This window comes from Purpureocillium lilacinum, assembly GCF_023168085.1.
Source record: "Purpureocillium lilacinum CBS 284.36 DNA, scaffold_5, whole genome shotgun sequence".
NCBI lineage: Eukaryota > Fungi > Ascomycota > Sordariomycetes > Hypocreales > Ophiocordycipitaceae > Purpureocillium > Purpureocillium lilacinum.
The window spans coordinates 2,000,432-2,028,121 of record NW_027072115.1 but is presented as its reverse complement, the minus strand read 5'-3'; the positions used below and the strand labels follow the sequence as shown (position 1 = coordinate 2,028,121).

Sequence of the window (27,690 nt, the reverse complement as noted above, 5' to 3'; positions counted from 1 at the left end):
TAGAGCGAGATGTCTGAATGAGATACAGATTTGCATCCGTGATGCCATGATGTCCCAGGGGCATCAGGACCTTGCTCAAGCCAATCTTCTGGCGCAGCAACGAGACATGCCACACCCTTATGGGTTCTGAGAGCGATCCGCCCCACAACTTGGAAGCCATCCGTCCATCCGCCTCTGGCAGGTGGAGCACCATCGACGCCCAGCATCTCGACTGGGCGGATCGATGGGCTCAGTCGCTAACAGTCACTCTCTCTCAGTCACGTCTGGTAGGGTAAACCTTTTTTGGCCAACAAAATGGTCAACGTCACGACCCTGCCCATCCTGCCATGACGCCGCCCCGTGTATGGTGGTGGTCCCGCCCTGATGCGGGCCAACGTGCCACCCAAAAAGGAGGGAGCCGGCGATCGCCACGGGGGCGTTCCTGTCGCGCGGCTCCCCATGTCTCGCGATCGGGAAAGACGCACTAACAGAGATGCAAGCAAGCAGGCGCAAAAGGGAGCTGTCCATGTGCGTAATCAATCGCTACGTTGATGCTGCTACTAAGTTAGTGAACAAGGACCGATTGCCGGGGCCCGTGGGGCCGGACCCGCGCATCGCCGCCAACTGCCGCCGTCACCGAGCGAGCACGCGCGCGCGTCACCGATCCAGAGCCCAGACCCTCCTCGACTCTGCTTGCTCGCGTGCTCCTCCCGATCCCTTAGTACGTAGTCGTCCTGCAGCTGCAGCAGCAGCAACACGGGAGAGCGTAGAGGTGGGGTTGTGGGCGTTTTCGGCCATGCCACGCCCTGCACATCGCCTGCCGTTCGCCAGCCAGCTCCCTACCTATCCTTGCTGGGCCGGGAATGGAGCAGCAGCAGCGAGAGGACGAGGGGAAGAGGAGGCAGCATCACTGAGGAGGAGGAGGGAAAGGAAGGGTGCCGGTGAAACGTCATTGGGTCACGCCACACGCCGCCCGGGGAAAGCTTGTCCGCCCGCGCGCCCCCAAAACGCTCTGCCTGCCACCACCCACACGCCCTCCCCATTGGTAATCCGGCGAGCGAGCCCGGGAGTCGTGGATGGGGGAGCTGTGTGCGGGATGCGCGAGTGTTGCTGTTGGAGGAGAAAGAGGAGGAGGGATGGGGAGGGGGACCCCTCACTTTCTGCCGTTCGAGTGATGAAGCTCCTCTCCTCCCCCGTCCATATAAGACGACGAGGCGCTCTCCCTCCCCCCCTCCATCACGGTTCCTGCCTTGCCCTGCCCATCCTTTCCATTGGCATACACACCCCAAGCTACTGTTCCTCCTCCTCCTGCGCCTGGGAATCACCAACCCATCGGTATTATACCAGCCATCTCCACCAGTCATCGACTGTGTCCCAATCCAACGACCTGCTCGACGTCGCTCTCATCATGAGCGAGCCCCAGAACCAAAAGGCCGCCGAGCCCTCATCCACCGGCACCCGCCGCAGGGTTAGTCCTCTACTTCCTTCCCCGTCCCGCCCCCTCATCGTCGTCGCGACTCCCGGCGTCACTCCCCCGTCAGGGTAGAAACGGACGACAGCCAGCTAACACGCACTGCCCCTCCCAACCAGAGCTCCGGCCTCATGCCCGCCTTCGAGAGCCTCCAGCAGCAAAAGAACAAGCAGGACGCCGCCCGCCGCCAGAGCTTGTCGGACCAGCAGGCCAAGGGTGGCGTCTTCAGCCAGCTCTTCCACAAGTATGTTGGCTCAAATCTCCCGTTCGCTGCTTGGCTTGTAGCAGCCGCAAATGAAGCTGCGCAAGATGCTAACATGCGACCTGCAGCAACCTCGGCCGCAACGCCAAGTAATGCAAATCACCTACACGCCCCAACTATAGCTCGCTGGCCTGTACCCTCAGCGAGAGGGCTTCACACTTGTCTCATCACTTTGTTGTATATTAGTGCGATGCGGAATGGCCGGGATTGAGAACATGGGAGTTTTAGCCGCAACAGATGGTGCTTTGGAGTCTGCCGGAGGGGCCAAGCCTGTAAAGACTGAATCATGATATCTGTTTATACCGCGTATATGCTGCTTCCCACACAATCCTTCCCGTGATGAATTGGCTGGGCGACGACATTCCCCAAAGTTCACAGCCACACGTGCCAGTCTATCCGTGGTAGCTTCACCCAACTCACCGGTAATAGCTGCGATTGGGGCCGTTTGTATGGGGACAAGGTCAGGCTTGAATTCATCGAGTCCAGCTATGTACAATGGGAATCAATCGTCATCCCGCTTGAACTGAATCCCCCACCTGATGTCCCCTCTTGTCAACCTCAACCTTCCCACCCCTGACCACCCACCACTGTCCATACCCATGCTCAAAGGTGAACGGGCGCTATGGCTAAGCCATTGGGAGGCGCGACCAGCCCACGCCCGGTGGGATTCTGCCTCGTTGCTTGGCAACCTGTGAAGGTTTCTTCTCGAGATGGACACCCAGCTAAGCTAGGTGTGACGCTCGAGGGCCAACAGGCGTCCTCGGCCGAGTCCGAGATGCTGGCTCCGGGGCAAAGTTGCTTCTGCCGCGCTGTCGTGCTTGTCCATGTCCGGCATATTGCTCTTACTATCGCGCTTGTCCCCTTCAGAAACGCCCCGAGAGAGAATCGCAGCTGCTTAACCGAGGTCGCTCGCCACGGGGCCGCTGGGGAGCACCCACACGTCCCTGCAGGGCGTTATCCCGAAAGCAAACAGCTGCCCAAGTGCAGAAGGGGAAAACCCAGCGTACAGTTGGCCATGTCACACCTTCAGAGCACGAGCCGTCACCGTGGCCGTATATACGTAGGCCAAGGAGCTTCATTCTAGGTCTCCAATTATCAGGCCGTGGCCAGGATAATGTATCACGCAAGAGAGAGCGTGGTAGCGACAAAATCCGATCGTTGGAGCACTACTGCTGCAGATCTGGGTTAGTGGGAGTTGGCACAGCATCGACGAAGACTCACAATGACAGAGATCGTGCATCGTCCTCGCGAAGTTGGGCCCTTTTTCATCATGCCCAGGATGTTGCTGATCCGGCAACCACGGTATTTGGCTCAATACTTGAGACCGACACGTTAGAGACGTCTGTTACTGTTCCACGCCGTGGGCTGACTTACCACAAGGGACGGACCTGCGGGGCAGTATCCGTGGCGGGTTGCTGGCTGCGTTGGGCCTTTTATATCATGCCCAGGATGACACCAATTCGGCAACCATGGTGCATGGCCATTTCGTTCAGCCTGAGATGTTAGAATAACCCGTTACTGTGCGAACCGGTCAGTTTGCTTACCACGAAGGACGACCTCGCTGAGCGAAGTCGCAGCGGTCGCCGGCGGCGTTAGGCCTTTTCAGATCGTGCCCAGGACTCGTCAAACCAGCAACCAGAGTGCTCGACTCGATTATTGAGCCTGAGAAGTTAGCCCAAGATATTCTTCCCTGATTCAATGCCATCACTTACCGCAGAGGACGGACCTGCTTGGCAGAATCCGCGACGGTTGCCGGCTGCGCGTGGGCCTTTTAACGTCCTGCCCAGGACGAAGCAGCAGATGCGTTTTGACCAGGCTTGCGACGCTTCCAGATGCCACAGCAGTGATTGGTTGCCTTGTTGGCCGGGACGCTCCAGGAATGAGAGCAGTATTCTATTGAGTGTGTTCTCTGCAGGTGACCGGGGTGAGCTCATGACACCTACAGCAAGAGGCAGGGGAATCACTCATGAATAGCAATCCTTGAGAGGGCCAGAAATGCCAAGGCGCAGGAAGAAGGCCATTTGGACCCTTTCAGGCTCGGAATGTGTCAAAGAGCTTTGCATGTCGCGCAGCCTGACGTGACAGAGGGGCTGCTTCATTCTGTGGACATGGGGCGCCGTTTGCAACGCCAAACGCCCTTCATTGCCACAAAACCTGACAGATGTGCATGGGCAAGGAGATCAAGGAGGAGGCAAATGAGCGAGACAAAGGCCCAAAGATGGCCAGCACCCCATCATTTCGGAGACTGGAAGCAAAGGAAGATGTGGTGTGCGGCGCGAAACGCGTTGGGAAGGGTGAGGACTCGAGAAGTTGGAGTGCCAAACACAGAGATGGAGATGAAAAGGTGAGGAAGTTGGGAGGACCAAGCACGGAGTTGGAGGGGGAGAAGGTGGGAGAGGTGGGAGAGAGAAGGAAGGAAAGGGAAGGAAAGGAAGGAGGGAGGGGGACGGGGGGCAGCAGGTTTTGTATGCCGGGAAGGAGGACCTGAACAGCTGGCTGCCCGGGTCGGACCTGCGAGGCAGCTGGCAGCAGCACGTGACGCCTTGTCTGTCTGTTCACGCGTCACTCCAGATTCTGTTCATTTCATCCGATGGGGGCCGTGGCAAGTAGAAGTGGTGTGCTTGCGGCCGCGGCCCATGTTCAACTTCGCACTGGGCCCCTGGCTGGGCCGAACGTTCTGGGGCCGAACATTCTGGTGCCAAAGGGATGCCACTTTGCACTGTCGCATGGCACTGTCGATAGAACAACAGAAATGCGGCGATACAGTCATTCGAGGACTCATTAGCGATGTTTGAAAGCTGTTTGACTTTTATGCCTCTATCTTGAGAGATCTAGTGTCCACTCGCACAACCACGATGACCACGGCAGGCCGCCAGTCGGACATGACACGAACCACGCTAACCAGCGCAACGCCTTTCCCAGAATTCGCTAAATCAATGCTCAAGATTCTATGTGTGTGCGCGTTGTTCCCTGCCTCTATGTCTTGACCATGAAGATCTGAGATACTGTCAGCGAATGATCTCACGGCGTCTTGCAGCACATCTCCATGAAAACGTACCTGGTTCAGAGCCTTGGTATCCAACATCGCTTGCCGCTTGGCTGCGATAAACCTGGACCGAACAAAATTGCGGGTCCCTCTCGGCGTGGACGTGCCAGTGCCGCTTCCCGAGGGCGTCGAGACGCCTGTCGGCACTGCCGAGTCGTCCGCGCTTCCCTCGGAAGATTCGTCCGCCCCAGCCTTCATCCGCTTCTTCTTCTCCTTCTTCTCCTTCTTGTCCTTCTTGTCCTTCTTCGACTTCTTGGGCTCATCGGCGGCGCTGTCCTCTGGTGACGACTTCTTGTCCTTGGACTTGCGCTTCTTGTCTGCCTTGGCGTCGTCCGTATCGGGCGAAGTCCTCTCCTTTTTGGACTTCTTCTTGGTCTTCTCGTCAGCTCGGGCGCTGTCGTCGCCGTCGTCGGTTGTTGATTCGGCCGCGGCTCTCTTTGCGCGCCGCTCCTCTTTTCGGCGGCGTTTCTCCTTCTTGGACTCGCTCTCGTCGTCATCGTCGGCGCCCTCAACATCAGAAGCCTTCCGCTTCTTGCTCTTCTTCTCCTTCTTCGTCGCATTCGAGGCTTCCTCGGCGGGCGTCTCCTCCCCCATCAACTCCTTCATGGAATCGCCAATCAGGAACCCGCCTCGGACGAACCGCATCGGTCCGTACTTTTGCTCGACGTACTGGTTCGTCTTCATGATCAAGCGCGCCTGCCTCTCCCCTTCGAGGGACTCCTCCGACTTGCCATTCAGCCGGCTCAGCAGGTCTGAGAAGACGTCCAGGCCCGTCACCTCGTCCTCCTTGGACTTGCTCCACCCCAGGCCCTTAACGTCGTCCTTGACGGACACGCGAATGTAGGAGGCGTTGGCCGCAGTATGTAGGCCGGAGTGCGCTGCGTCCTGGGCTCCCAGGAACTGACCGGGCTGCCAGCCGTGTGCTCGCAGCATCTTCTGGCCGAAGGTCGTTGTGTCGCGGGTCCATTTTGTGTTATTGGGATCCTTGTTGATTTTGCCCCGACTATACAATCACGCATTAGCATGCATCCGACAACCCTCGCGTGGGCAAGCCTATACCTCTTGGACTCTGCGAGAAGTCCCATTGTGACGGCGGTGCGACACGGCGCTGGCTTGAATGTGTGTTGCAAGATTGAGAGGGTCAAAAAAATCCAGGGCGGTGGGGTTTCGAGGTTGGGGAGCGCACTTATCGCGTCCTGCAATTGGCTCGGGTGGGAATCGGAGGACCCACCCACCCGTGCCGCCGCCGACAGACCGAGCCTCACCGAGAACTATAATCTGGGGCAGGGCCGCATCACGAAGTCACCGTCGACACTTGATGCTGTCCCTCTTGAACATCGGTGCTCATGAAAGTCCCTTTTCAACAATTATACATGCCTCGTACGCCTATTGTACACCGGAGCTAAACCCCGATTTTGTGGTTCGTCCCTCGTCCTCGCTCTGCTGGCTGATCCGCATACTTTGCCTCGTGTCTAGTAGTTGAGCTCGCCGCCCCCGCCGCCAGACACCTGGTCGAGATCCTCGTAACTCTTCAAGCTCCGGCCTTGGACAGCCTCTCGTGGTCCTCCGGCTGCGCCGCCGGCACCGTCTCCCCACCGAGACCCGCCCACTCTGTTGCGGCCGCCGTCCCAGCGATTGCCTCCTCGCCTGTCGTATGGGCCAGACCGAAACTGTCCCCGGCCGCCGCCCATGCCACCTCGACGTATCGGGCCGCCCGAGCGATCATCGCCCGCAGCGTTCCATCCTCCCGCGCCTTGCATGCCGGCGAACATGGGCGGGAAGCCGCCTGGAGGCATTGGGAAGCCGGGCATCCCCATGACGCCGTTGACAGAGAAGTTTTGAAGGTTGAATCCTCTTGGAGTTCCGGCGGCCGATTGACCGTTGGGCGTCGGAAAGTGGCCGTTGGAGTTGGGGTCAGTCCTCGACGGAGCAATATGAGAAGGGTCGATGACGTAGGAGTTGATGAGCTCGAACTGAGCAGGCCGTCAGTCGCACGATCCGATTTGCCAGGGTGTTAGTCACGTACCTCATTCCTCATCGCGTCCAGCCACTCTGCGTGCCTCTTTTCGACGTGCTTCTTCCAGAAGTGCTCTTCCTTGAACAGTTTGGTACACTCGGGGACCTTGCATCGCCACTTATGCTCGTCTTCCTGCTTCACGAATTTGGCGCATTCCTCGTCAACGGCTTCGTCGACCGGCCGCCCTCCCAACTTCCTTAGGTTGACGGACAGCGGATCCAGTATCTGTGTGAGCTTGTCCTCAAAAGTCTTCACCCAGTTGTAGGCCCTGAGAAGTTGCTGTTCAGTCTTCGTTGATGTGTTGCGGAACTTCTTTTCGCCCTCTGGGGCGTCTGCCTCGCCCTCTTCGCCGGGTTCTGTGCGCTTCTTGTCAGGGAACGGATCGCCGTTGGCACTGGCTCTGGCCACTTCCCTCGCCGTCGAGGAGAGCGTGCTTCGAGGTCGGCGGAGGTGACCGCCTGGGCATTTCCGAGTGAGCTCATGGATGGAGTCGCTCTCGAAGACGCAGAAGAAGCAAAAGTTGAAAACCCGACGAAGGTACTCGGTCAGAAGATCGAGCTGCTTCTTTTTAATAAGAAGGTCTTCGTCGTCTGTCTCGTCGTCGTCGATGGCACCATCCTCTTCCTCCTCCTCGTCGACCATACCGTCCTCGTCGTCCATGGCGACGTCCATGTCCCGCGCTTTCTTGGCCTTTTTGGGAGCCTGGGCAGATGCAGCAGGCTTGAGGTTTCCGGACTGCCGAAGCTCCTCCGTTTTCTCCTCAACCTTGAGGACGGCCGAGAAATCGGACCCAAAGTCCTCTTCAAATTTGTTGACCAGCCTCTGGACCAGAAGCAAATCCTTCTCGATGCGCTCGGGCGCCGAGAACAGGTCCCAGAGGGCCTTCTTTCTCGGGTTCGAGGGAGGATTATGAACTCCGACGTGGCAGACAAAATCACCGCGGACCTCGTCCTTAACCGTCTTCCCGTTGACGGCGTCCAACGCCTTCTCTGCCGTGGATACCGGCTGAGGCGATTTTATCGTCTCGTCGCCGTCCTCGTCCTTGAAGTCGGCCCGATCGGTGGGAATCGCGGTTTCGGACGAAGGATGCAGCATCACCCAGCCAATTCTGTGGTAGCGCTTGCTGGGGTTGGGGTCCGAGAGTGAGAGCCATTTGAATCCGCCCTCTTCTTCGCCCAGATTCTCCTTGCAAAACACTTCCAGATTATGGCGACTGACGTGAGGAGCGATGGTCTTGATGAGCAGCGTCGGCTGGAACTGGTTCTCGTCGCGAATGTCGGCACCGCTGGCAGGCACAAGGTCGCCGACACCGAGGATCTCATTACTGGCGGTGGCTTCGCCCTCCTCCTTCTCCACAACGCCACCAGCGCCGTTGCTCTCGCTCTTCGGGAGGCCTTCAAGTGAAAAGTTGTCGAACGTGCCAGACTCGAGATCCTGCTCCCATTGACTGTAGGCACCTCGGCGCATTTCGTTGAGTTTGGCCCGGAGCTCGTCCTTGACCTCGGCGACATATCTCTCTCTGAACCATTGCTCCTTCTTGTGTTCAGAGACAAATTGCCGTGCCATCTTGGCTTGGAGCTCCTCCTTGTAGGCGTCGTAGGCGGCTTGGATCTTGGCCTTTTCTTTGTCGCGCTCTTCCTGCGCCTCGCGGGTGCCCCGGGGGCGTTCAGGTTCCCTTCTGCGACCAGTTCGGGCTCGTTCCTTCTCGTCCTTGATCCGTTCATTCATCCTCCACCATTCGCCAAAGTAGGAGAACCCAACCTGATAGGGAAGCCGGGCAGGGTCGGTCAAAGGGTTTATGGTGATGGCAGGAGTCGAGGTGTCCTGACCCGGGACGTAGCGATCGATGTTTGCGGGTGGCTCGGCAATGCGGCGTCGATCGTCTCTGTCGCGGTCATCGCGGCGAGATCGGGGTTCGTAACGGTCGACAGGTCCCGGGGAACGAGAGCGCCGGCGTTCTCGTCGATCGTTACCTGCATCGCGGGGGAAAGTTAGTTCAAGCTCGGCGAGCCACGGGTGGATGCGGCGGTGGTCTATACCGGGTGATCTGGCACGGTAAAAGTTGTCGCCTCGGTCACCCCGGTCCTCTCGGTCGTCGCGGCCCCAGGTTCGGTCGTTGGGAGACCGCGCCGACGAGTCCCGGTAGGACGACGTGTACGAGTCCATGTCGGTGGTTGCGACGCGACTCGAGGCTCAGGTGACGGTTGGCGGCAGGCGTGTCAACGTCAGGGGCGTCGCGCGAGGCGCTTGAACATCAGTTGGTACCGTAGTCTCCGACGCGACGGCAAAGTGGCTTTACCTGTTGACGAGCGGCGCAAAGGCTGTTAGAGCAAACATTCTGAAGAGAGAAGCGAGATTGACGTGTTGAGGCAGAGGAGAAAGAATTGAAGAAGGCAGCACGCGGCAAAGATGCGGAGACGTGGCGAGCTCCGAGGCGCGATTCATGGGACAAGCAACGAGAGAGACATTTCCCGGCACAAAGAATGCCCACAGGGCTAAGGAGACGGCGATGGAAGAGAACAGCACGATGGCTGGAAGAGGGTTCGGGAGGATGGGATAAGCGGCGACTGACGACACGCGTGAGGGTATGCGGAGGGAGCAGACGCGGGCAGGACTGAGCGGAGGAGATGCGGAGTCGACGCGATATGAAGAAAAGGGGAGACGAACTGAGGATCGACGAGACAAGGCGAAACACGGCTTTCGCAGTGGCAGCAGGGAAGCGAGGCTGCGCGGGATGGGGCCTTGATTGACCAGACCATGCAAGAGGTGAGTGGTGGTGAGGTGAGCGAAGGGACGGCGTTGGCCAGAATGAGGAGGCTGAATCCAAGCGGGCAGGCAGTGGAGGCCGGCCGATCCAGGGTGTGGAGCCACAGTGTGCCTGCTCGCCGGGCTGGTGCAGCTCTTTGGGGGGTATGGGGGCCTCTGCCGAGTCGCCGGCCTGAGGTCCAGTGGGCCTACTCGTACAGCTGCGCCAGCTGCCAGCCGTTATGTCAGCCAACCGAGGCGCGCTTGGCATGCCCGTTGCAGCAGGCAAGAAGCCACCTGGCGCAAGGGCTACGGCAGGGGCATCTGACTGTACCGGTGGGGGCCCCTGCACCGTCTCTCCAGCCAGGCTCTAAAAGCTCTCCGCTGCGGGGAAGTGCAGGGCGGCGAGAGCGCACTGTGCCGTTGGGGTACACAACGTGTGAAACACCGCGCCATGCGCTCGCACTCTTACAGTGCGCTGTTCCGTATTCAGTTGCCGACACTGTGCGCCCGCCCCGTTGGCCTCTGCGCACCAATGAGGGCGGCAGTGATTGCGCCGCTGGCGTGGGCGCTGTCGACTCGCTGGAGGGTGGCGATCTCCGGCGCGGCGGCGGCGACCGACAAAGCCCAGAACCACATACCTAACGGTCACGATAACGAGCAAGCGAACCTCCCCTCCCCTCTCCTCCACTTCGAGGTCAAATACAGCCCAGGCCCACCCGACAATGTCGCATCCCTGGGACTTGCTGATTCCCAGACTAGCACAGCAGGACTGGGGCTGACCGCTATTGCACTTGTGCTCGACGACTTCGTATCCGACGAGTCGCACAGTGGCACGGCCGTCGCGACGGGCAGTGGCCAGCGCTTCGACGCGCATTCATCAATGGGCCGCGCCTGGTTGACACCGAGACGGCCTCATCCTTGTTCAAACCCTATCACATCATGGCCAGCAACCTGACGCCCGCATACAATGCGGCCGTGGACGAGTTTCGCCATCGGGAGTTTCCCATGCTCCGGGGTAAGTTATCCCCACGCATCCCCCGCAGCGTCCCCATGCTCATCAAACGCCAAAGACTCCGTATACCTTGACCATGCAGGGTCCACGGTGTGCGCCAAGTCCTTGATGGACTCGTTTGCTGCCGAAATGTCGTCGGTTCTGTACGGCAATCCTCACTCCGCCTCCTGGCCGTCTCAGCTCTCCACCACTCGCATTGAAGATGTACGGCTCAGGCTCCTCAGCTTCTTCAAAGCCGACCCGACCGAGTACGACCTTGTCTTCGTCGCCAACGCCACGGCCGGCGTGAAGCTGGTCGTGGAGGCGATGCGGTCACTGCCGCACGGCTACGTCTACGCGCACCACCAGGCGTGTCACACGAGCCTGGTGGGGGCACGCGAGGACGCACGACACGCCACTTGCCTCGACGACGATGGAGTCCAGTCGTGGATCCAAGGGCAAGACCCGTTCCGTGACGTGGCAGCCGACTCGGCGGCGTTGTTCTCCTTCTCGGCCCAGTCTCACATGAATGGGCGACGCTATCCATTATCTTGGGCCAAAGGCCTCAAGGACCAGGCCGCGGCTGGCCCGCGGCAACTATATACTCTGCTCGATGCAGCTTCACTGAGCGCAACCTCGCAGCTGGACCTGGGAGCCCCCGAATTCGCCGCCGACTTCATTGTTCTCAGCCTGTACAAGATCTTTGGGTTTCCGGATGTTGGCGCCCTAATCGTGCGACGCTCCGCCGAAGCTGTCTTTGATCATCGCCGATACTTTGGTGGTGGTACCGTCGACATGGTGGTCTGTGTCAAAGAGCAGTGGCATGCTCGGAAAACACAGTTCCTCCACGAGCGCTTGGAAGACGGCACGCTACCGTTTCATAACATCATGGCGGTTGATGCCGCGATGACGGTGCATAAGCAGCTCTTCGGCTCAATGGACCAAGTCAGCGCGCACACGCGCTATCTGGCGTCGAGAATGTATCGGGGGCTGCGCGGCCTACGGCACGGAAACGGTGTTGCGGTCTGCGCCTTATACACCGATGCTCCAGATGCGGCGGAGTCGCGGCCCGCAGGACCGGTCGTGTCGTTTAACCTTGTCAACAGCGATGGGGGCTGGGTAAGCCTGGCCGAGTTTGACAAGTTGGCCATCATGAAGGGGATGCACGTTCGGACTGGTGGTTTATGCAGCCCCGGATCGATAGCCACCGCCCTCGGACTAGAACCATGGGAGATGCGGAGAAACCTCTCTGCAGGATTCCGTTGCGGAACCGATAACGACATCATGGCCGGCAAACCCACAGGAGTCATCCGAGCCAGCTTGGGTGCCATGAGCACCAGGTCCGACGTCGACAAGTTTGTCGACTTCGTGTCAGAATATTTTGTGGAGGAGTCTGTGCAGATAGCCCCCATTGTGTCTCCGAAGCGCTCATCCGGGTATGAGGCTGCCCTACGAGTCAAAGCGATTACGGTCTACCCGATCAAAAGCTGTGCAGGATTCGCCGTGCCGCAGGGTACGCGGTGGGAGGTTAGGCCCGAGGGTTTGGCTTGGGACCGCGAATGGTGCTTGGTGCATCGAGGGTCGGGCCAGGCTCTCAGTCAGAAGCGGTATCCGAGGATGGCGCTTTTGCGGCCGTATCTGGATTTCCAGCGTGGGGTCTTGCGCGTCGAACACGGGATTTCTGGACAAAGAGGGGCTCTCCACTTCGTCGAGATTCCGCTCTCGGCGAAGCCAGACCTGTTCGACAAGAAATCCCACCAGACGTCGTCACGGGTTTGCGGGGAGGAGATCTCAGCCCAGTCATACAGCTCAAGCGAGATCAACGACTTCTTTACCGACGCTCTGGGCGTGCCTTGTGTATTAGCGAGGTTTCCAGCCGGAGGCAGGGGGCTGAGCAGTCGGACGACCAAGGCTCGCATGCAGAAGCACCAACGCCTCGGCAAGACTAGGCAGCCCCTGCCTGGCGCGTTCCCCGATATCCCGTCGCCACCGGACTCGGATTCGGAGCAGCAGGAGCACGGGAGAATCCTTTTAGCCAACGAAAGCCCAATGCTGCTGGTGTACAGCTCGAGTGTCGCTGCGTTGAACCAAGAGATTGAGAGTCGCGGCGGTGAGGCAGTTCCGGACTCGACGTTTCGGCCAAACGTGGTGGTTGAGAGTCTGCCGGATCAGCCAGGCGAGCCAGCATATTCGGAAGATTCCTGGGGCGGCGTCCGGATCGGTGACCAGGAGTTCAAGTTCTTGGGCGCCTGCAGGAGATGCCACATGGTTTGCGTCGACCAGATAACGGCTGAAAGGAGACAGGAGCCGTTCTCGACACTAGCCAAGACGAGGAGATTCGACGGCAAGGTGTACTTTGGTTCGCACATGCGGCATGAGGCGGCCAAGGGGTGTGGGATGGCGAGTCAGCTACCAACAATTGAGGTTGGGGACTCGGTCAGCGTGTACGATGAAGGGCTTGTATAAACTTGCCAGTGGTCGCAAGGCCTTGCCTGATACGAATAATGACCAGATGAACCTTTGCGTTCTCGCTACGAATCCCTGGCGCGCGAGAGGCACGAGAGGCACGAGAGGCAACCGCCCCGCGCAAGACTTTCATGTATGCCGGATAGTCATCATTCAGGAAGGAGATTTCCACCCGGCTGTGGCGCGGCGACTGCCACCACGTGGATTACAGTTCGCGCCTGCCAGAACATCCACGAACCGCGCCCAGTATCCTTGTCTTGCCGACAAACTTTCTTGACAGCTACTGATGGGCCAGCTAACTTCGTCCTGTATATGAGGAGCAGTCTTGCGAACCCTCCCTGCCTTTGCACTCTCCTCCTCCATCTCATCTCAACCTTTCCCTCTCCACCTCATCTCAACTAGCCACAACATGTCTTCGGACTCAGGACCCAAAACCGCGCCAGCCGCGAGGCCAAACGCCTTCCACACGATTGGCGGTGGCCGCTGCGGTGCGGTCTTTCACATCGAGGGCAGCTCGAAGATCGTCAAGGTTGCTAAGGATACGGATTCGCTCGCTATCCGACGGGAATTCAGTACGCAGATGGCGACACACCAACTTCTTAAACACTATCAGGTCGGCAACGTCGAGATACCTCATCCCGCCGCATACTTCCCTACAGGGTGCATGGAGCATGCTCAATTCCATGCAATATGGCCTCAGCTCGCCAACGCCATCAAACGCGAGGGCCTGCCGTCCAATGCGCAGTTCCTCCTCGCCGAACGCATCTTGCCCCTCAGAGAGCCGATTCGCGAGGCCCTCATCCGGAGATTTTGCCCCGAGAAATTCCGGGCGAGCACACGCACCTCTCCTCTCAACAAAGACTGCCTCGTCCCCGTCTACCTGGGAAGCGCCACCCGCCGCGATGAAGACCGCGAATCGTTCTCGTTGCGCGACTTTCCGCTCCATCTTAACGAGCTCGGTGAGGCTGGCATGGGCGTCGAGAACATTGCTAGGGGCATGGGCCGCGCCATGGCGGTGATGCATTGGGCGGTTCGGTACGACGGCGGTGGCGTCAAGTTTGTCTTCGGCAGCAAGAAAGTGCCTCATAAACTGCCCGACATCGATAAGTACGACTCAGATCCCGAAGTCGACAGCTATATTGGACCCAACGTACCCTTTAAGGCAGTCGATGACCTCAACGCCCATGAGACGCGGCTCTTCCTGATCGATTTCGACCAGGCGAAGCCAATTAGCATGGACGAGGATGGTGTTCGGCAGGCGGTTGCGGCAATCAAGGAGAACGGGCTGTACTTTCCCAAGGCGTGCCGAAAGACCAAACGCGAGTGCGATGTATGGAAGGCATTCGAGGGGAGTTACGTGGTGAAGTCTTGGGAGATCATCAACAAAGAGAGGCTTGGAATCAACATACAGCGGCTTCCGCTCCTAGTCATGCGCGGACTGATTGACTGGGCGGAGTGCGAGGCGGCGGCGCGAGGCGAAGCTTAGGCGCTGGCTGGCTTGGTTGATCTCAATATATTTAACACGCGTGTCTCTTGTGACTTTCGTGCTTGCGCTACTTCTCGCGCCTCTCATGCTGCCGAACTCAGAGCATCCTGGCGATGGGCTGTGATATCAAGCAGACGGATGTAAAACGCGGCAGCTGAACAAGATACAACAGATGCGATCGAGGCAACTGGCTTTCAGGACCCCTTTTCCGCGTTCCACTTTCACCTTTGGCGAGAAGGCGCCGTGCTGCTGTGCACTCCCCGTTTCCAAGTACATAGTACCGCCTCCCCTGTCTGTGGCAGCTACTCATCGCGAACGACAATCTCTGATATCTTGGGCAGCGCCATTCCGTTTGCACAACGAGGGACTTTTGTGAGAAGCCGCAGCTTGATAAACAATCTCTTCCTACGTTGGTGACAGCCGCGGCAAAGATATCTCACGTGGCTTCACGCAATGTGAGTCGAGGCAAACTGTTTGTCTCGGCTTGCTTAGCAGTGGCGTGACCAGTGTCAACCGCAACGAGTAGTGCATTGTCTCGAAGGATTTGGCGCTCAGGAGTCAGCACCGCGTGACGGCGTTTGCACCATCCAAACAACGTCAAGGAAATGTGTTCCGGCCATGGACAATCCCATGTAACACTGCCGATCAGCACCAGTAAACGGGTACTGGATGACGGGTATGCTTGAACTTTCGTTATCCAAAGTTTGGCGAGCAAACGATACTTGATCCTGTTGAGTTGCGATGCCATCATGTTCGCCGAAACTTGGATATCATGGCACACCCGAGCGAGTCCCCTGCAGCCGACATAGGATTGCGGAACAAGAACGGTCGACCGCCGGAGAGCTGAACCACGGGCCGAAACTTGACCGTCCGTCCGTGGCAATCGCGAGCCATGCAATTGGCGATGGGCTGATCCGAGCTGTGGGATTTCGGGAGGCTGGTCTCAGCCTAGCTGGAAGCGCACAGGGCTGGCCGCGGGAGTGGCTCCCCCATCGGACGGCGTCCCATCGTTGACCATCAGCAGGGTTCCTGGTGCGAATGTTGGAAGAGAGAATCGCACACATGCAGTCCGAGTTTGCCGAGTTGATCCCGTGACCCGTAACCCAGCGGGGATCTTCGTGCTCGCGAGTGGCAGGAAGGGAGAGGAAGGAGCGACCTCGACGCATGTCTCTCCCTTTTTTTAGGCACAGCCGCATCGCCGCCGCACGCACATGGCCCAGACCGAGACCCTTCACGACTGCATTCCTCACGACGCGCTCTCACGGCGTGTCATTCCATTGCCCGCATGGCACACCGACCCTGCACACAACTCTATCAGGCACGACACGACAATACGGCGCGCGGATGGGCGCTGCCGCGGGCTTCCAGCAATGTCGGCTCGATATCGACAGTCTCTTCTGGCGGCGCAATTCAAGGGATGGTGGTGGCATCCCAAGGGCAGCGTGATGCACTGCAGAGAAGGATCGCTATCTCAATAGGCTGAATTCTCCCCTCTACGACTATCGACCGTTGCAGTCGTTTGGCGGCCGTCGACGAACCCCCGCTGCCCACCTCTACACATCGTCAGTTATCCACACCCGAGCTAGACGAGGCTCAGCGTCCCAGCCGCTTGCTGCTATGCCATGCCATGTGAGTTCAGGCACACCCGTGTCCCTCAATCAGCTCGGTGTTCCCCGAGGAATCGTTGAGTGACAGCAAATACCGCCATGGCATGATTCACACGCGCGGTCGCTGCTGCGAGTGCGTCAGGGTCCGGCACCACGACCTCAATAAGTAGCCCTCGCTTCCCGCCTCCTGCGAGCGTTCCCTGCGTTCCCTTCCCTTTCAGTTTCAGTTCCCAGCCTCGCCCTTTCCCATAGCGTTATCCCGGAGGTCTCACCGAGCAAGATGCGTGCGATTTTGACACTCGCCGCCCTGCCGCTGCTGGCTCAGACGGCCTTGGGCGATGCCGTTGATAGCTGCTTGCAGCAAGCAACCGTCACCGTGTTCCGGCCAGTTACGAGCACTGTCTATGTCACCGCAACTGCGAACGATCCCAGTCCCCCTCCTTCGAAGTCTTCAGGGGTCCAGCGTCCCGTCGACCCTATCCAGTCTGACGATGATGACTCTTGCGACGAACTCGAGACCGGAGGCACGGGCGCGCCGCAGACACAGGCGCCAGGTGCTCCCTCATATACCACCACAACCGCTTACGTCGTGCAAGAGCCTTCAGCGACGGCACGATTTTCTGCTTCTTCCAGCTTGAAATGGAGGAACAATACCGGACTCGCAAACTCGACTTCTGAGGGCTTTCAGAAGCCGTCCACCGTCTTTAGGCCGTCTCAGATTGGTCACGGAACACAGAGCTACCTAGGGACAGGAGTCACGAAGGCTTCCCAGGCTTTGAGCACAAATAGGAATGTCAGGCCAACCCAGGACGCCAAATCCTCCCAAGGTGCGGCCAATGCCACGACATCTAGCTCAAGCAATTCGCTCGGTGCTTCCCCGCCACCAGCATCCAAGCCCGCCAAGGCGCTCAGGAACGTCCTTTACTTCACCAACTGGTGAGTAATGCATGCATGCTCTTCGCCTCCAGTTTCTGTTGCTAACAATGTCCAGGGGCATCTACCAAGCCAATTACCAGCCGCAAATGTTGCCGGCGGATCGGGTCACTCACGTTCTGTACGCATTTGCAGCTTTTGGCCAAGACGGGACTGTGTAAGCCTTATCACGGATGGCCCTGCGGACCATGCTAACACTGCAGCAGTAAGCCCTTCGACTCGTACGCGGACGTGGAGAAGCACTATCCAGACGACTCGTGGAACGACCAGGGCAAGAATGCATACGGATGTGTCAAGCAGCTCTACAAGTTGAAGCAGAAGAACCGCAACCTCAAGACTCTCATTTCAATCGGCGGCTGGACCGCCTCCCAGGATGGAAAGTTTGCCAATTCTGTCGCCACGGACGCGCAAAAACAGCAATTCGCCTCAACCGCGGTCAAAATGATGGGAGACTGGGGAATGGATGGCCTCGACATCGACTGGGAGTATCCGACCAACGAACAGGAAGCCAAGAGCTTCGTTGGCCTCCTCAAGGCTTGCCGAGACGCCCTGGACGCTTATGCTGAGAAGAATGCACCAGGATACCATTTCCTTCTCACTGTCGCCACTGCGGCTGGGCCGGACCATTATCGGCAGCTAGACATGAAGGGCATGGACCAATATCTTGACGCGTGGCATCTCATGGCCTACGACTATGCTGGTTCCTGGGACAAGACAACGGGCCACCAGGCAAATATCAACAAGAGCTCCAGCAACCCCGAGGCCACAAAGTTCAGCACGGTGCAAGCTGTCGACGATTATATCCAGGCTGGTATCGCCCCCGACAAGATCGTCTTGGGCCTTCCGCTGTATGGACGTTCGTTCGCAAACACCGATGGCTTGGGCATGGCGTTTACTGGCGTCGGCGGTGGGACCTTGGAAAAGGGAATCTGGCTCTACAAGGACCTGCCCCGGACCGGCGCAAAGGAAGAGGTCGACGAGGCTGTTGGTGCCGCCTGGAGCTATGACGCAGCTGCAAAGGAGCTGGTGTCGTATGACAACCCGCAGAGCGCCAAGCTCAAGGTGGACTACCTCAAGAGCAAGGGCCTCGGAGGTGCTCTCTTCTGGGAGGCAAGCGGGGACAAGACTGGCGACGACAGCATTGTCGGTGCGGTTGCTTCGTCTCTGGGCGAGCTGGAGAACTCGCAAAACCAGCTGAGCTATCCGGGCAGCCAGTACGACAACATCAAGAACGGCATGAAGTGAAGATTTGTAATGGGCGTAGGGGGATGTTTAGTTCGCGGGCCGAACCGGGCGGTATTCTGACGCATAGATTGCAGCTTTGCATACCACGTCTGCATTTTAGAGGCATCTGGGTTGGCGCATCATGCATTTCAATCTAATATGGGGTAGAACATAGAAGATGATGACGATACTTGAAAATTCCCAATGCCGCAGCACCAGCTGCCTGCTCTAAGTCATCCTTCCACTTATCCAGTCGTAACTAAGCAAAGTCCATGGCGCCCTCCCTCTTTGGTATCCAAGCGATGCCCCGCGTCGGGTTATTCAAAAACGTTTCCCAAGTTTCACATCATCATCATGACTCCCACGACGAGTGCCAGCCCCGCGAGGACATCCGACCGGACCCCGAACGCGCCGCGCCCGGCGGCGGATTTCTCCGACTTGGAATTGTTGTTGGTCAGCCCGGAGTTGCGGCCCGAATCGGGCGTCGCCGCGGCGGACAGGCTGATGTCCACGTCGGTCAGCGTCGTGTAGATGGGCCGCGGGGTGACTCTGGTGCCGCCGCCGCTGCCGCTGCCGGGCCGGGACAGGGTGCGCAGCGGCGGGTTCGAGTCGTCGTCGCCGTTGTCGTCGCCGCCACGTCCCAGGCCGCTGGCAGCAGTGTCCGCGGGGGCGGACTCGGCGGCGAAGGCGCGCTCTGACACGGCGGCGAGGGGCGTGAGGGTGGCGACGGGCTGTTTCTCGCAAACTTGTCAGTCGCCGTTGTTCAGAGCGATGCTGGCCCCCTTTTCATGGGCAAAGGGGGTGCGTGGGACGTAGACGGTGTCATATCGTGGGGTCAACATACCTGTTCGCCTGCCGGTGCGGACTCGGCGGGAGGGGGCGTCGCTTCCGCGCCGGGCGTGGAGGAGGCGGCTGGCGAGGCGGCCTCTCCTGCGGGTGCTGAAGTTGTGCTGGCTGGCGGTGCCTCGGGTGCTGGTGCGGGAGAGGACGGGGCTTCGGCCTCGGCGGCGGAGGAAGAGGGAGATGCCGCGGCTGTTGTTGTTGCCGCTGGCTGCTGCTCCTCGGTCTTTGACGCTTCCGGCTGGCTGGGCGCGGGCTGGGCTGTGCCGGCCGGGGCGTTGGGGAGCGGCTTAAGCGAGATGCTGGTGTTGGCGTCGCCGGCGTTGTTGTCCTTGTCGTTGTTCTTGTCCTGGTTCTTGTTGCCGCCCTTGTTGTTCCCCTGGTTGTTGCCGTTGCCGTTATTGTCGTTATCATTGCCCTTCTGATTCTTCCCATTCTTGCCGTTACCCTGGTTGTTGTTGTTGTTGTTCTTCTTCTTCCCGCCATTACCGCCGCCGCCGCCGTTGTTATTGTTGTTATTCCCATCCGCAACGTTGGGCAACGACTTCAACCCAGCCTTGCCGTCATCGCCCACGACGCCCGTCGCCTCTATCCTGTCTACGGAACGCGTCCGGCCAGCTCCTCCTCCCCCACCGCGGCGCTTCGTTGCCGTCGCTTGCTGCTTCTGCTGCTTCTGCTTCTGATTCTGCTGCTGCTGCCCGCGCTGCTTGGTGAGCGAGGCGATGACAAACGGCTGCGAGGTGAGGACCACGGCGCCGCGCGAGTCGAGGATGACCATGGCGAAGGAGGGGAGGGCGACGATGGAGGCGTCGGGCGTCCATGTGAGGGAGCCCGAGTTGGGGATGTTGACTTTGCCATTGTCAGCCTGCCTGTATTTCTCTCCAGTTGGTAACTCGCGACTTCGTCCTTCTCAAACCCCTCGACTCTCATTGTAGGGATGCGAGAGAGTGAAGATCTTTTCATTATTTCCCACCGCGACTAAGATAACGTGCAATGTTGGGTGAAAGGTCATACCGGCAATCTTCTCCGTAACGGCGTTACCACCGCCGCCATTCGCCCCATCGACGCCGCCGGGCACGAGGTTGATGGACAGCGGCGCCTGCAGGCCGTCCGTGTTCCAGCGGATGGTGCACTGCTCCCGGGCGTTGAGCCGCGTCGAGCCCGTCGGGAAGACGAACTGCCCGGCGGCGAGGCCAGCGCCAGCCAGCGCCACGGCAGCAAAGCCGCTGAGGATCGAACGCATCACCACGGCACGGCGTTGGGTGATGTCTGGTGGGCGCACTGAGAGCCTCTCTCTCTCTCTCGTGGAGTAGTGAGGTTTACTTGGGAGGAGCAAGCACTCGAGCCGTGTCGTCGAAAAGACGGAAGACGATATCGAAAAGGAAAAGGAAACGTAAAGGACAGACGATGAAGGGATTAGCGAGGAAGAGAAAAAGTTACCAGCACAGAAGGGACGGAGGGAGGAAGTGAGGGAAAGCGAATGGCGTGGATGCGATCAGACGACGACGGAGGGAGGAGGATGAACATGAGACGAGCTTAAACGACGATGGCCGTTCTTCACGGCCTCGACCTTTGAAGGGGGCCCGCGCCGGCAGACGGGCTGCAGCATCGTCATCGCGGCTCCCCTCCCCCCTCCGTCTTCTCGGAGATCTGAGAGGCGAGCCATCCGAAGTATGATCACCGTCCCCCCTCCACCCGATCCGTCTGAAGATGTATATTTTCCTTGGTCCCGTGTAAGTTCCCCCGTGTAGCTCAGTCTCTCACTCACTGGGCCAAGCCAAGCAAGGCCAAGGCCAACCGCTGCGTCAGGACTCAGGACCCCGGAGTCCAGGACTCAGGGAGGGCTGCAACACACGCGCACAAGACCGTTCGCGGGGCATCGACATCCCTCCCCCTCATCGTCCGTCGTCGTCGTCGTTGCGGGAAACAAGGCTCGTCAGCTCCAGGCCTAGCCCCAAACCATTCAGCTATCCTGTTGGCCAGACGCCGCCTATGCTGTAGACCAAGGGGCCAGTTCGACTACCCCGTTGGGCTGCAGGTTTCGCAGGGCGCTAACATGCTACACCACGTCGAGGTCATTCATACTCCCCAAAGGGCAAGACGTGCAGTTACAGAGTGCGGCTCGCCAGCACAGACAAAGAGAGAGAGAGCTGGAGAGGGCATGACGGAGGGGGCCGCGGCCGTCGTCGTCGCGGCGCAGGGGGCTCCTGTAACCGGGGGGCTTGTCGATGAAACCGCTTCGCGCAGGTGCCGCGACCGCCCCCCTCTCCTCCTCTCCTCATCAGTCCTCACCATCTTCACCAAGCGCGTCCCTGACACGACGTTTCAGACATCGGCGTCCCCAAACCCCCGCCCCCATCTGCGTGGCGACCAAAAAGCCAGTCGCTTGGCGCCTGTTTCGGCTGTCAGTCAGCCTCAGCCTTAAGGCCTTTTTTCGCTGCGCCCCAAACCAAACCGTCATCTGGTCTTGGGCTGGCTGTTGGCGAGCGGCTCATTGGGATGCTGCGACCAAGGCACACACAGGACTACGTCTCACCCACTGACGTGTGCGCGCAGAGGGTGAAGCCTCACTGCTCACCTGCAGAGAAATCAATCATTCGGAATCCTCATTGCAGATTTACCTGTCCCCCAGTCTACACAGCCTAGCCCCCAGTCCGTAGGCGAGGTAGGTGGAATAATACAAGTTTCGGCGTACACAAAACTCCAGCAACAAAAACACACCCGTCCCGCTAGCCGCGGGATACACGCCGTTGTCCGTCTGAAGAGCCTGTTCCCTTCCCATGCCTTTGGAGCAAACCATGGGTGTGAGAACTTACCCTTGCTTCTCCATTGATCTGATCCGCCAACGTCTTCGTGTCCTTCATGCACTCTACATATCTTGTCCCTGTCCCTCGCCACCCGGCGTGTTGGAGGCGTCCACGCCGTGGAACGCGTCGCCAAAGGCAGAGTCCTCCATGTCCATCTGCAGATCCAGGCCATCACCAAGCTCGCCCGCGGAGCCGTCCAGATCCGGCGCGTCGTAGCCCGCTAGGGCATCGCCCGCCGTGTCCAGATCGCCGAGGGAGCTGAAATCGTTCTGGTCAAACGTCGCCGAGCCGCCGTCCGTGACAGCGGGCGTCGCGGCCGCCGACGGGGGCTTCGCAGCGGCTTGCGCGGCCGCGTCGGGCTTTGGTGCCTCCTCCTCAGCTGCCGCCGTAGTCGCTGGCGCCTCTTGGCCAGCGCTCGTCGCCTCGGGTGTCGCGCCGCCCTTGGGCACCATGACCCAGTCGCCACTGCCGGTGCCCTGGTCAGGAGCCGTGGTTGCAGCTGGCTGCGCTGCCTTGGCAGGAGACTCTGTTCCGCCCATGTCCACGTCGGCATTCGGCTGCGGGGGTGCCGCTGCGCTGTCCTGGGCCTCCGGTGCCGCCGAGCTTTGCGCCGGGGCCGGTGATGGAGCATTGTTGGCGTTGGATGGCGTCGGCGCGTTGGACTGGGCAGCCGACATTTGTGCCTGGGGAGTGGGAAAGTTGTTGACTGGCGTGGACATGGACGAGAAGCCCGTGTGCATCTGGTCCAGCAGGCCAGCCGCCGTGCCGCCCATGTCGATGTCAGACTCGCCGCCGAGCATCAACCCGCTGGCCTGCGAACCGGCTTGCGAGGGCTGCCGCGACATCTGCGCATCCTCTGCAGGTGGCGCTTGCGGTTCGGGTGCTGGAGCTTGGTACCCTCCCTCCTGAACGCGCTTGACCGCCGGGTGACTCTCAATCTTTCGCCCGACAGCCTGCTCAAGCTCCTCGATCACCTCATCCACCGTCTTCTTGGGAGGGTGCCGCGGCTTTCCGTCGCCTTTGGCCGCGCCATCCGTGTGGCTGTCATTCTGACCGAATCCAGTGACATCGTCGTCGAGGGCTCTGAGCTCCGTCTCCTTAGTCACGAACAAGGAGCTCTCCTTGAGCTTGGCCATGGCGTCGGCATGCGCTTCCTGCATCTTCTTGATCTCGGCTTGCGTCGACTCGATGTGGTTGTTGACCCGTTTGCGGAACTCATCGGCCAATCCGCTGTCCAGACGTCCAACATAAGGCTTCTCGACCGCAATGGCCTCGCCTCCCTGCGCCGTAAAGATGCCCTCGGTCAGCGAAGCCAACTCGCCCTTGAGACCGAGACCGAGGTCCGTGGGAGTAATCTGGTTCATCCTGTATGCCGACGACAGGATCTCCTCCATCCACTCGTGGTTCTGCTTGTATCGGCTGAGCGAGATCTCGCGCTGCGTCAAGTGATCAAACATGTCGCCCCTCGTGATGTCCTCGTCGTCGTCAAAAGCGGGATCTACGGCGGGCATGCCAGGAACGCCCGCCACGGCCGGCTGTTGTCCTTGGTTTTGCGCGTGCCTGGCTCTCTTGGCGGGAGGACCGGGCGTGGGCTGGGTAGGGTACGCCATCTGCTGAGGGACACCCCGCGGGACCATCTGAGGGCCCATCTGCTGCCGGGTGAGCTCTGGAAGCGACGGCCAGTTAACCCGATCCGACAGCATAAACTCCTTGCGGCGGATCTGGCCAGCACGCAGCAGGTAGTGGCGCTGCTGCATGATGGCGTTGACGCGCTCGTCATACGGCACCATCTGCGCGGGGATCCGATCGTTGGGTTCGGACGGGCCATAGTGCACGATGAAGAGGCTCATGTCCGGCTGCGGAGGATTCGGGTGGCCAGGTACGGGCACCAGTCGGAATCGTCGTCGCGCGTGCATGGCAAACTGCTCGCCCGGAATGTAGCCGGCCTTGAGGTAGTAGATTTCCAGCATCTTGGATCGCGTTAGATATAGAACAAGAAAGCCATCCAAGAGAGAGCGCATACCAGCCCATTACCCAGGTCGTGCTTATAGACCTGCTCGGGTGGCGCCCAGACGAAGCCATCCGTCGCAAAGTTTGTGCCCAGTCTCTGGAGGGGCTGCCACGTCAGGAGGATCGTGCCGTCGGCGGGCTTGTCGAGATATGTCCAGAAGAAAGGCGCCCGGTCGCGCGCGACCTGGGGGGCGTTCATGAGCCACTTTGCGACCTCGTTGGTGTCGATGCGAGGCATCGTCGGGTATCGGAACGAGGAGATGAGGTGGACATGGGAGATCTGCCCGGCATCGTCAGCATCCTCCACCAACAAACACGGCCCTTCGACGGAGCCCCGGAGTCAACCACGTACCAGGTCCTGAGGGACGCTGTGGCTAGGATCGGGTTGCGCCATCTTGGCGGTCGACGAGGCGTCCTCGTGCGTGGTGACTTGATCTGTCGCGGGATGAGGCTGCGGCAGGGCGCTCGTCTGCCAATTGGGCGGCTCGCGATACGCCCGCTCCAATCAGGCTGGGTCTGCCCACGAGGTTTGCCAGTAGATGCTGTGATTGGGCGACGCGCGGGCGCAACGACGATGAAGCCGCGATGGGAGGCGATGGGATGCGGTGGGTGGTCTGGAGTTGGATGAGCTGCCGTCGCCTGTCCCTGGCTCCGAGACCAGGTTGCGCGAGCGCGCCGCCCCAAAATTCGTCGCGACGAGGCTGGCCGGCGCCGTCCAATCACGTGCATCACCCATGAGAAAAAGTGGGTAAGGGGAACGACGCCCATGGCACCTTGGGCCGCCGTGACCGGTACGTACCGCTCAACCGTCTCTTGACTTCTTGAGCTTCATCCTTGACTTCTGCAGCGTCATAGCAGGCCAGGTCCAGCTTCCCAACGCAGCAACTTCAATTGTCACGTCTGGCGCCATCATCACACCAAGTACGCGTGTTGTCAATCAATGTCTTTTGCTCAGTACATTGCTACTTCCTGCACTACGCACGTGATTTTTCCACCGTCGGCTCCATCACAGCAGTCCCGTCCGCCTCCCGCCATCCGGGCAGCGGGTACATACACACGCCACGGAGACTGCGGCCCCTCTGCCTCGCCTGCATGGCCCATTAAGGCGTATTCAAAAGTGTGCCCGGGCCGACATGCGGGCCCGCCATTTGCATCGCGCAGCTTGCAGTAATTTTGCGTCCTGTCCTCCTCTCACTTCCTGTCCCTCGCGCACCGACTTAAGCCTGGTACGTCGAGGCAGAGACGTTGCCGCCACGGCCGGTCCAGTTGACGTGGATGTCCTGGCCCTCGGGGTACTTGCTGCTGGCAAACTCGGGCTTGATGCGGAAGGTGTGGGCACCAAAGTAGTCACGCTGGGCCTGGAGCAGGTTGGCGGGCAGGTCCTTGGTGCGGTAGCCGTCAAACCACGACAGCGCCGTCGAGAAGGCGGGTGTCGGGATACCCAGCTGAGCAGACTGGGCGACCACGTCTCTCCAGCCGGGCTGGGCCTTGTGGATGGCCTTGTTGAAGAAGTCGTCGAACAGCAGGTTCGTCAGCTCGGGCTGCTTGCGGTAAGCGGCCGTGATGTCCTTGAGGAAGACGGAGCGGATGATGCAGCCACCACGCCACATGAGGGCGATGGAGGGCTTGTTGAGCTTCCACTTGTACTCGCGGGCGGCCTGGTAACGACAATGTCAGCAACAGCGCATCTGGCGAGCGTCGCGATATCTGCACTCACCTCCTGCATGAGCATGAAGCCCTGGGCGTACGAGATAATCTTGGAGGCGTAGAGGGCCTGCTCGAGGTCCTCGAGGAACTGCGCCTTGTCGCCAGAGAACTTGCCGTTGTTGCGGCTGACGAACTCGAGCTTGGACGAGGCCTGGACGCGCTCGTCCTTGATGGCGGACAGGCAGCGGGACAGGACGGCCTCGGCAATCAGGGTGACGGGCATGCCGAGATCCAGGGCGTTGACGGCGGTCCACTTGCCGGTACCCTTCTGGCCGGCCTTGTCCAGGATCTTGTCGACGAGGGGCTTGCCATCGTCGTCATTGTAGTACATGATGTCGCGGGTGATCTCGATGAGGAACGAGTCCAGAACGCCCTTGTTCCACTTGGCGAAGACGTCACCAATCTCCTTGCTGGAGAGACCGAGGCCACGCTTCATGATGTCGTAGGCCTGTGCGACGCACGTCAGCATTGGTGACTTCAAGTCTGACTTTGGAACGGTGGCCGGCTTACCTCGCAGATGAGCTGCATGTCACCGTACTCGATGCCGTTGTGAACCATCTTGACGTAGTGACCAGCACCCTCGTCACCGACCCACTCGCAGCAGGCCTCACCGTCGCTCTTGGCGGCGATGCTCTGGAAGATGTCCTTGATGTGCGGCCAGGCCTCCTCATTACCGCCGGGCATGAGGGAGGGGCCGTAGCGGGCACCCTCCTCACCACCGGAGACACCGGAGCCGACGAAGCGGATGCCCTTGGCCAGGAGCTCCTGGGTGCGGCGGTTGGAGTCGGGGAAGTGGGAGTTGCCACCATCGATGATGATGTCTCCCTTGGACAGGAGAGGGACGAGCTTGGCAATCCAGTCGTCGACGGCAGCGCCGGCCTGGACGAGCAGCATGACGCGGCGGGGAGACTTGAGCTTGCTGACGAACTCCTCGACAGTGTGGGCGCCGACAATGGACTTGCCCTTGGCCTCGTTCTCCAGGAACCGGTCGACCTTGGAGACGGTTCGGTTGAAGGCGCAGATGGTGAAACCGTGGTCGGCCATGTTCATGATGAGGTTCTGTCCCCTGCGCGGGGCGTCAGCACCCGGCGTCACCGGCAGAGCGCAGTCTGAGGAGCGGGAGGAGAGATACTCACATGACAGCAAGGCCGATGAGGCCCAGATCAGCGCTGGCGGCATTGTCAGCATTACTTGACGCGTTGGCGAAGGGCGAGCTGTGAGGTGCGGAGGAGGGTTCGGCGCCGCCAAGCTTGAGGTTTGCAAGGCGGGCGCTGTGCGGCAGGACCATCAATCATCAATGAGCTGTTGTCTTTCCCAGAGCAAAGGAACGGGGGGCCCGACGAGGGCGGGACGGGCTGGACGCCCGCTGCTCCCCGGCCTGGACTCGCAGGCCACTCAAACCACCAAGAATTGTCGCGATGGCAGCTCTCGAGGTGCGCGAATTGAGGTCATGGAAGCTCAACAGAGTTTGGGGCGGGGTGGTGGGGTAGCAGCGTGGGAGGTGATAACGATGACGATGGAGGGGCTCGGGGGGGTTGTGTTTTTTTTCCGCTGGGGACTTACACGGGGCCAGACATGATGGCGGTGCTGGGTTTGGTTCTCTGGAGGTGGTCTGTTCTGGAGGGAAGAGGCTCGCGGGAGAGGACAAAGCTCTGGTTGTCGTTGGTGATGAGATGAGAAGAGGATTGGAAAGGAAGAGTCGACGGGGGAGGGAGGGGAGAAAGAAGTAGTCGGTAGGCAGACGGGAGGGACGGAAGGCAAGTGGGAGGTGGAAGCTTGTTAAGCTCAGATTTGATGGCCTCCGGCACCTGAGTGTCCCAGCAGCGGCGGCCCTGGAGGGGCGGGCAGCAACATCTCCAGTGCCCGGCCAGCGGTGCGCAGCGGTGCCAGCGGCCTCACCAGCAGGCTATCCAGCGGGTTATCTGGGTAAAAGCGGGCACGTTGGGTGGCCCCGGCGCGGCGTGATTGGCGGCGCGGAGCTTGCTGGGGAGCGCTTCATCGTCATGGCGCTGCCCAGATGCGACGCGGACGCCCGCCGAATCCGTTCCCGGCCAGCCAGCCAGCCTGCCTGCGGCAAAAAATGCATTACGGTGCTG

At 59.9% G+C, this 27,690-nt stretch overlaps 9 protein-coding genes across 9 annotated transcripts; 4 read left to right on the top strand and 5 right to left on the bottom strand.

The window, feature by feature from the left end:
- Nucleotides 1-1,387: 1,387 nt before the first annotated feature.
- On the top strand, nt 1,388-1,805 carry PLICBS_007204 (uncharacterized protein; the record flags this gene model as incomplete). Its single annotated transcript, XM_018320622.2, has 3 exons — nt 1,388-1,447; nt 1,570-1,694; nt 1,781-1,805. The coding sequence occupies 3 exons, from the start codon at nt 1,388-1,390 to the stop codon at nt 1,803-1,805; spliced, it is 210 nt and encodes a 69-aa protein (XP_018180519.1).
- A 2,883-nt stretch (nt 1,806-4,688) lies between these two features.
- Nucleotides 4,689-5,843, bottom strand: PLICBS_007203 (telomerase inhibitor; the record flags this gene model as incomplete). The annotated part of the gene is made up of 3 exons (XM_018320621.2): nt 4,689-4,709; nt 4,771-5,761; nt 5,818-5,843. The coding sequence occupies 3 exons, from the start codon at nt 5,841-5,843 to the stop codon at nt 4,689-4,691; spliced, it is 1,038 nt and encodes a 345-aa protein (XP_018180518.2).
- A 387-nt stretch (nt 5,844-6,230) lies between these two features.
- PLICBS_007202 (uncharacterized protein) lies at nt 6,231-8,941 on the bottom strand (the record flags this gene model as incomplete). The annotated part of the gene is made up of 3 exons (XM_065601127.1): nt 6,231-6,731; nt 6,785-8,748; nt 8,815-8,941. The coding sequence occupies 3 exons, from the start codon at nt 8,939-8,941 to the stop codon at nt 6,231-6,233; spliced, it is 2,592 nt and encodes an 863-aa protein (XP_065457199.1).
- A 1,521-nt stretch (nt 8,942-10,462) lies between these two features.
- On the top strand, nt 10,463-12,980 carry PLICBS_007201 (uncharacterized protein; the record flags this gene model as incomplete). Its single annotated transcript, XM_018320619.2, has 2 exons — nt 10,463-10,538; nt 10,618-12,980. 2 exons carry the CDS (start codon nt 10,463-10,465, stop codon nt 12,978-12,980), a joined length of 2,439 nt encoding a protein of 812 aa, XP_018180516.2.
- Nucleotides 12,981-13,389: 409 nt separating this feature from the next.
- PLICBS_007200 (uncharacterized protein) lies at nt 13,390-14,466 on the top strand (the record flags this gene model as incomplete). Its single annotated transcript, XM_018320618.2, has 1 exon — nt 13,390-14,466. One exon carries the CDS (start codon nt 13,390-13,392, stop codon nt 14,464-14,466), a length of 1,077 nt encoding a protein of 358 aa, XP_018180515.2.
- Nucleotides 14,467-16,353: 1,887 nt separating this feature from the next.
- Nucleotides 16,354-18,251, top strand: PLICBS_007199 (endochitinase 1; the record flags this gene model as incomplete). Its single annotated transcript, XM_018320617.2, has 3 exons — nt 16,354-17,009; nt 17,065-17,163; nt 17,213-18,251. The coding sequence occupies 3 exons, from the start codon at nt 16,354-16,356 to the stop codon at nt 18,249-18,251; spliced, it is 1,794 nt and encodes a 597-aa protein (XP_018180514.2).
- Nucleotides 18,252-18,571: 320 nt separating this feature from the next.
- PLICBS_007198 (uncharacterized protein) lies at nt 18,572-20,313 on the bottom strand (the record flags this gene model as incomplete). Its single annotated transcript, XM_018320616.2, has 3 exons — nt 18,572-18,961; nt 19,075-19,919; nt 20,085-20,313. 3 exons carry the CDS (start codon nt 20,311-20,313, stop codon nt 18,572-18,574), a joined length of 1,464 nt encoding a protein of 487 aa, XP_018180513.2.
- A 1,626-nt stretch (nt 20,314-21,939) lies between these two features.
- Nucleotides 21,940-24,281, bottom strand: PLICBS_007197 (uncharacterized protein; the record flags this gene model as incomplete). The annotated part of the gene is made up of 3 exons (XM_018320613.2): nt 21,940-23,847; nt 23,901-24,167; nt 24,240-24,281. 3 exons carry the CDS (start codon nt 24,279-24,281, stop codon nt 21,940-21,942), a joined length of 2,217 nt encoding a protein of 738 aa, XP_018180510.2.
- Nucleotides 24,282-25,104: 823 nt separating this feature from the next.
- On the bottom strand, nt 25,105-27,171 carry PLICBS_007196 (phosphogluconate dehydrogenase (decarboxylating) gnd1; the record flags this gene model as incomplete). The annotated part of the gene is made up of 5 exons (XM_018320612.1): nt 25,105-25,545; nt 25,605-26,042; nt 26,105-26,660; nt 26,731-26,763; nt 27,158-27,171. 5 exons carry the CDS (start codon nt 27,169-27,171, stop codon nt 25,105-25,107), a joined length of 1,482 nt encoding a protein of 493 aa, XP_018180509.1.
- Between the last annotated feature and the right edge of the window lie 519 nt (nt 27,172-27,690).